Source organism: Sprattus sprattus, assembly GCF_963457725.1.
Source record: "Sprattus sprattus genome assembly, chromosome: 9".
Taxonomy (NCBI): Eukaryota; Metazoa; Chordata; class Actinopteri; order Clupeiformes; family Clupeidae; genus Sprattus; species Sprattus sprattus.
Window position 1 is genome coordinate 6,690,923 of NC_137928.1, and position 8,138 is coordinate 6,699,060.

At 43.7% G+C, this 8,138-nt stretch overlaps 1 protein-coding gene across 1 annotated transcript in view; it reads left to right on the forward strand.

Annotated features, from left to right (window-relative positions):
• Nucleotides 1–5,785: 5,785 nt before the first annotated feature.
• Nucleotides 5,786–8,138, forward strand: part of egln2 (egl-9 family hypoxia-inducible factor 2) — a 22,480-nt gene continuing 20,127 nt past the window's right edge. The window contains exons 1-2 of the mRNA XM_080844706.1: nucleotides 5,786–6,069; nucleotides 7,010–8,138. The exon at nucleotides 7,010–8,138 is cut by the window's right edge and continues 335 nt beyond it. Coding sequence (XP_080700832.1) covers nucleotides 7,220–8,138 — 919 coding nt within the window. The 5' untranslated portion in view covers nucleotides 5,786–6,069; nucleotides 7,010–7,219. The remainder of the gene's footprint in view (nucleotides 6,070–7,009) is intronic.

The window sequence follows — 8,138 nt, forward strand, 5'->3', positions numbered from 1 at the left end:
CTTCCCACCCTGCCCATCATCTGTTCCAGTTACTCCCGTCAGAGAAAAGGTTCAGATCCACCGAAGCACGCACCTCCAGAATGGCAAAGAGCTTCTATCCGCATGCATTAAGGCTTCTCAACAGCTCACCCAATTCACAAATATGACTTTATAGACTCATCGACTGCACTCTAACAGTCTACCTTGCACTTATTGATGCACCTTACCTTTTACTCAGGAATATTTATTTATCTTTTTATTAATTGCTACTTATTATTATTTAGCTGTGGCAGTTAGTGTGCACAGCAACTTAAGTTGTTCTAGCTGTCTGATGCTGCCTCGTCTGTCTTGTTGTTTTTTTTGACAATGACAATAAAGTACTTTGAACTTGAATTACATTGAATGTGATCATCTATTGTTGTCAGTTTATAAGGTGTAGGCTGGAAATGGCATTGCGTTGACAGACTTAACCTAATTTCATATTTATTTGTATTGATGTATTGAAGTTTAGATAAATATGTTGTAGTTTTACTCTACTTCCAGTCGTCAATAAAAGGAGTAAGCACCCTCTTCAGCGTGGTGATTGGAGGAGGAGTTTAACTAAGCACTCTCTTCTACAATACTTTAAATAACTGCAATCATTTTTGTTTTTCAATTAAAAAATGTTAGGTTATGAAGAGAGTGGGTAATATGGAATGGGTAATGGCCAGGTAATGGACCAGATATTTCTTTTAAACATTAAAGCGAAATTTCAGTTCAGATACTGGTAGGCATATTAAATTCTGCATATGATCTGAGATTGACCATGGATAGTTATCAGTGGCTCTACAATGACTCTATCCAACAACAGGTTCAGGTTTTATCTTAATGACGCGCGGCAAGAACGACCGTGAATGGCTATGATCTTTGAATCGTCTGAACGCCTGGAAGATGACGCTCCTCTCCAGCTTTGCTTGACCAACAACTGGACAGAGGTGGGTCGGACTTTTATTTAGTGATGAAGGGGGCTTTGAAACCGGCTTGGGGCTAGAAACTGGCAGTAGTTTTCCCCATAGACATGTATAGATATACATGTACATGTCTACATGTATGATATACCTATACATGTCTATGGTTTTCCCCTGTCCATGCATCCCCACCCGGAACTCTGGGAATACCCTATTGGGTGACCTCTCTGTTCCCCTATCTCGTGAGTGGCCTGCACAACGGGGTGGAGAGCTGGATGCCGCTGATAGCGGCAGCCTTTTGAACCCTTGCCGATATAGACAAACTATAGTCTAGTATCTTAGACGAATGGTCAGACCCTTGACTAACTATCAGTCAACATTTCAGTGCAATTCAGCAATTTACCTTAGTCATATCCTGTCTTTATTAAGTATTCATTTCAGACAGGTTTTTTTGACAATGTCTCTTTTCTTCCTAAATGTTGTACTACCAGAAGTTGTCTACAGTAAATTCACCACCAGGTGGCGATATTTGGCACTGGATTTAGGAGACTCTTAGATTGTAGGATGTCAATAGTAAGCTATAATTAGTAAACAGAGAAGAATTACAGGAATCTTTATATATACTTAAAACTTTAAGTGTTTGTGGGTGTGGTACAGGTGTCTGTGTGTGTTTGTAAGTGTGTATGTGTGGCTTTGTTTGTAAGTCTGTGTGTGTGTATGTGTGTGTGTTTGTAAGTGTGTATAAGTCTGTTTGTGTGTGTGTGTGTGTGAGTGAGTGAGTGAGTGAGTGAGTGAGTGAGTGAGTGAGTGAGTGAGTGAGTGAGTGAGTGAGTGAGTGAGTCAGTGAGTGAGTGAGTGAGTGTGTGTGTGTGTGTGTGTGTGTGTGTGTGTGTGTGTGTGTGTGTGTGTGCCTCTGCATTATTGAGAGCCATCATTTTGGAGAGACAGACATATGCGGTGTGATCAGTCATCTTCTCTTCCTGCGATTGATATCAACAATTAACCCCAACAATGATAAGCTCCCACATAAAGCATGCGGCAGATAACTCCCACTTACACACACACACACATACACACACACACACACACACACACACACACACACACACACATACAAAGGAACACGGAGACACACACAGGAACAGGCAGAAACACACACACACACACACACACACAGATACACACACACACAACACGCAGATACACACACATACACGCAGGACATGCAGCATGTTATTCTAGAGTGCAAACAGTGTGCCCACCACAGCCTATAAATAACCGTCATCTGAGTGGCATTAAGGAGCTTCAAAATAGCTGCTATGCCCAGCACAAGTGTCTACAGCCGCATTCACCTCACTCTGTTTCTCTGTTCATATTACGCCTGCTGTAACATAACAACACCTGCAAACGTCTATATACGCCAGCATCTCTGTGGACTTCTACTAAACACACACACACGGAGAGAAAGAGAGAGAGAGAGAGAGAGAGAAAACGAGAGAGCGCGCGAGAGAGAAATGGGGAGGGGGAGGGAGAGGGAGAGAGACAGCAATGTTGGCTACGTGCAGAACGACACTTCGTTGCGGAGAATGCAGGGGAATTTCAGCCCAGCTGTTTAAAGTTCGATGACCTTGGCGTTTGCAACTGTTTTTCTCTGACCAGAAAAGTCGGTCAGGTTTAAAGGGTCGGACAGCGGACAAACAACACATCGGCCGGACTGTTATCGTGCCCATAAACAAAACGAAACGTTCTCCCTCAATAACCGAAACTCTAAAATGTACTCTAACCGAAGGCTGCAATTTGGGTCGGCCAACTAATGGCAAACTAATAGCCCATGCTAATAATAGATTACAAAGAAAAAACTTTTGGCCTTGTGCATTGCGTTGAAACCAAAACAATCTAGAGCGCTTACTTTATTTAGTCTTCAATTTGTAGAACTATTTACAATTCTAGTAATCATACAAAGCAATATAATCTGTTTATGGAATTGAACAGCTGTTTAGCAGTTAGAAGCAGGAAAGCCGCTGCGTGTTTCGGGATGTTGAAGGCGTATACTCTGCTTTGTACTACAGGTGTGCTCGGTGCTTTGTTCTGGAGGACCAACGATGGAGTCATGGCCAGTCTTTTTCTCAGCTGCATGTATATGTTGTCGTGTCTTTAAACAAGTTCATAAAAAAAACTGTCAGCTATTGTTGAAACCGACGAGGCCGAGGCTACGTGACTAGATTGATCAGCCTATGTTGTTCTCTTCGCCTATAGCCTACTGTTAGAGGAAGCAGGTGAATTAACCGCAGAAGGCGGTTATTGGGCATCTGCTGTACATGTGTTCTAGATTTGCTGCTTATAATGGCAGCTATCCATAATGCGTTATATTATACACAGCCATAACATAAGCCAATCAAGAAGGCTATTTATGGTTTGATAATAGTAATAACCACATGCCACAGGAATGGATGAGTGTTCTGCATGCAGCTGATTGCCAAGACCATATCCTTCTTCCCCAAGCTGCTGTTGTTTGGCTTTAATTAACAGGACAATATTTATTGGAATAATCGATGCACACTTGAATAACTAATCAAGAATGGGTGGAGATATCCTTTCAATTGCTATAGTTTTAATGAACCAGCCCTGGTTTATACAGTACATGTACATGATATAGTGTATGCATGCGTACGTATGATATGTGTTGAAGTTAAGGTAACAGTATTTAAATTATACTTGAAGTGAACCGTAACCTTTACATGACCTCTCACTAAAGCAGAACTAAAATAATGCAACAAATCTGAATTTAATCAAAGCTTAATAGGATACATTTAAAATATATCTCAAATGTGTGTACTGTTTGAAACTGTGACCGAATATGCTCTGCACAAATTATTATTAGTGTTGGAAATTCTTCCAAAACATTTATGTCACCTAAAGGCATTTGAGGGAATTACTTTGTATTTTTAAGTAGTTAATCTTCCCTAATTCTCTGCAGGAATGTGGGCCAATGAAAACAAATATCGTTTTAGTTCAATCCAAGATAGGTTGTTGTAACAATGGGCCGGATGGGGTCCGGTTGTGGGCCAGATGTGAGCCAGATGCACTGCAGTGTGGGTGTCTAAGGAAGTGATTTTCAGTTCAGCTCTGGTGCAGGCAGAGCACAGGTACTTCCACACACACACACACACAGACACACACACACACACACACACACACACGCACACACACACACACACACACACACACACACACACACTCATATAGGATAAACCAGCATTATGATCATAAGCACTTATTATTGCAAAAACTGCATGCAATATCATACCAATATTTCATCGAAATATTACATGAGAAAAAGTTGAAAAAAGTAGTTTAAAGGTAAGGCACTATTATATTCCTGTGTACCCTTATTAGTCTTTCCATGTGCATAACCAATCTTAACCATATCAAGAGTAATCATTTCCCACTGAAAATGATGGCTTCCGTTCCATGAATAGTTTTAGGGTTTTAGAAAAAGTTCGTTATCCTTACCAGTCTACATAAGTTAGCAGTGTTGGGGAGGTTACTTTAGAAATGTAATTCGTTACAGTTACAGGTTACCCTGTTAAAAATGTAATAGTAGTGTAACTATTTGAATTACTTTATCTGAGTAACGTAACTAATTACTTTTTGATTACTTTTTGATTACTTTTCAATTTCTGTGAGACATTTCTGGTAGGTTGTTAGCAACTCAAATTCAGATTGCTGCATGCACAGGCATGTAGGCCTACTAGCAGACGTGATGGCGCTGTAGACCTGATAGAGACACAGAAAGTTCTGGATCAAACTATTGTGGAGGGAAATGACAACGGGGATGTTTGTACAGTAGCCAGAAAAACATGCGAAACTGTTTTTTTTTTTTTTTAAATATACATTTGAGCAAGGTTTTGCTGACAGTATTAAGATGTAATTCAAATTGTAATTTTGAAAAATGTCGTAAGTAACTGTAATTGAATTACACATTTCTCTCCAGTAACTGTAATGTATTAGTGTTACATTTATTTTGTAATTAAATTACGTAACGCAATTACATGTAACTCGTTACTCCCCAACACTGTAAGTTAGACACCTAACAACTACATTTTTCGGGCAGAAAATATATCCCCCCTTGTGAAACTCGTACTCCGCTTTGCGCCCAGCCCAACATGAAAATGTCATGGAAAAGTCGTCTACAGTAGCCGGTTCAAGTCCCTGGCTTTGGACCGCATGCAGGTCTGTGTGGCCCGTGTGATATTTGAGAATGTCTGTTCGAGGTTCAGTGACCTCCATGTGAGCGGCTGTCTCTTCACATTTGTCCCGAATAAAGGCGATGTATGTTGCGTGCATGGAACAGGCAATGGCCTTCGTCTGCATTAATCCTCCCAAATGATGCCGTAATCCACCCCCGATCTAGATCGTGCCGCTTTACATTGCAGTGCGACGCAGCTCTCATAAAAAACATACCGCCAGTCCCCTGGGTCCCCTAGGTCTATAGGCCTACCTCTCAAAACATAAAACATCACTGAGCAGAAACGATGTTAAGCGAAATCAGTTATTGAAAACTTGTGTTGTCTGTGAACAGTTAGGCCTGTCATATGACGTTAGAATACCGACTATTTTAAATCTGGGCGTGGCATTATTTTTTACATCAGATCCAGGCAACTTCAACCGCAAAATTAGCACAGGCTTGATTGTTACCAATGCAACCATATTATAAAACCTTGGTCTGGAGTCTTATTCTAAAAACGCCAGAGTCGCGCTTGCTGGTTTTGTTATTGTAGCATCCCCAGCGTCACGTGACGCCTATGTGCGCACGTGTAATTGACAGAGCCGTTCATGGAGAGAGCCCGAGAGAGAGAGAGAGAGTAAGAGGAGGGCGGGAGAGAGATGCTGGGCTGAGCCGCGAATCGTAGCGATAGCAGGAGACTCCCAGCTCACACTTGAGCACAGGGTGGGACCTGTCAGACCATGGTGGTCCCCGTGGTCTCCCCATTCGCAGAAATGGTCACTGCATCGGAGCCACTGACCCTTTGATCGGGGTATTTGTCACTATACTGAGGACGGGCTGACCACGAACGATAAAACCCCGGAAATCCGACATGCTCACGCTTATAACCGGTCAAACACAGTGCTTTTGGATACGGTGAGAATACAACAGTAGGCGTATTTCACGCAATTCTAAAACAATTTAAGCGTGGAATGTAGTTTATTCCATGTCCACGGAATAGAGACATTTTAAGGCAACAGAAAGTGGTACAGATATTAATAATAGCATGGTAGTACAGAAGCAGGCACAGTTACATGGTGGAAAGGTTTAACGTTTGTATCCGGACTTACAGAACATATGTGGTTATTTACTGGAACCGTAACACATATCATAGGGGGATTCCAAGCTTTGACATAGGCTACCTTGCGTAAGCGACCTTTTAAGGAGCTATTTTTGTCTGAAACTTAGTGTCAGCGCATTATGTCTAAGATACAGAGAACCTGGCACAAATACAGTAATACCAACTGAATAGGAATATTGTTTAATTTCGATTGGTATATTTATTATATTTAAACCATACACTGTTTTGTACCATCACTTTCTCGATAAAGATTCAGTAAAACGGAAGAATGTCAACCTGCCAAGTTCGGTTCATTCTTTTCTGCTGATGTAAATTCAGAATTAACTCATCCTTTCCCCCATCATTTGACGTCTCAGTGTGTGTGTGTACCATAAATGTTATCGACTGGGTCAATGTCTATTACCACTGACTTCCAAAGACCTAACGTTAGTGATGTTCGGACTTTGAAACAGGTCGTTTTTTTCCTACGCTGGTATGGTCCAGATCAAGCTGTCAGACTAGCGAAACCTACTCTCATGTAAAGTAGTTCAGAGAGCACCATTTATTCAAGTACTGTTATTGCTATGCCGATGTACAGTGACATTTCCAAATAATCTTCTTTATATTGTATCGCATTAAAGTGGCGATATGTATTATGTTCTGATCACGGTCTAGGTCTAGGATCAATTGTTATTTCCCCCCGATTGTTTACATTTATTGTAACGTCTGAGTTCTGTAATGTTATTTCCCCCGTAGGTAGCTTTGTTTCCATGGAAGACGATGTACATCCAAGAGACTTTTATTCAACATCCAGATATTTCGCCATAAAACTTTTAAACCAAGCGCGCTCCCTCGGTGAGCACAGCGCCGCCGGTAGAGCAGCTCTCCCGATCTTGCGCAGAGGATTCGGTGGAACATGAGGAGAGGACGTGAGCTACGTGCGCATCCAGGAGTAGACGACATGACATGGAGAGTTTGGGACACACGGACCTTTTACACACAAACTCCTCTCGCGGACCCGACACCTTTTGCCCTGCGCCAGAGAGAGTCACAGTGAGCTCGTCTGAGCCACACGCGAGAATGGGTCTTAACGGTTTCTGTGCCTCGCCAGTCAGAAGCTCTACGGCAGCCGAATTATTGGCAGGACTGGCCTCAAAAACCGTTGTTCCCGGGATCTCAGTCTTAAAGAAACAGACAATAACCGGCTTGCCGTCGTATAACGGCGAGGTCGTGTCTCCTTCCTCCACCGTTGAGGGGAACTGCAGTGACCTGTTTGCCCAGACACCCATCAGCTTCACGCAGCTGAACGGCCTCACAGAGACCCCCAACGACCCCGCGCAACCCCAGAGCAGACAACGACCACCGGAGAGCGGGGACAGGACGTCACAGGAGAAATGCATGTCTCTGCTGAAGAGGTCTCACGGTGACATGCGCTTGCGCCAGATGCTGCATCAAAGGCGCAGAGATGGGGAGAACCGGGACACCGGGCCAGGGGTTCTAGTGGGAGGGGGCGGATTAGGCCCAGCGGGGGGCCCAGGAAACCCTCTCAACCTGGACAATTTTTTCCCCCCGGAGTGCAAGAGGCGAAGGCAGGACTTGAGTGAACCCAGAGCAGACACGGCCACCGCCAGGAGCGCACGAGCGGTAGCGCCTTTGGCCGCCAGCAGTACTTTCAACCAGTGCAGTGGCCCAACGCCGACGTCAACCCCGACATACAACAGACCCCACCACTACAACCACCACAACCACAGTCACATTCACCACCCCCACCACCACCACCACCAGGGCCTCCTCCACGGCTTCAGCCCAGCCCCGAGTGCTCTACCTGGGCAGCCCTCTCCACCTGAGGCCCCCTCCCTTCCCCCGGGGCTGACGGCGGGCCCCG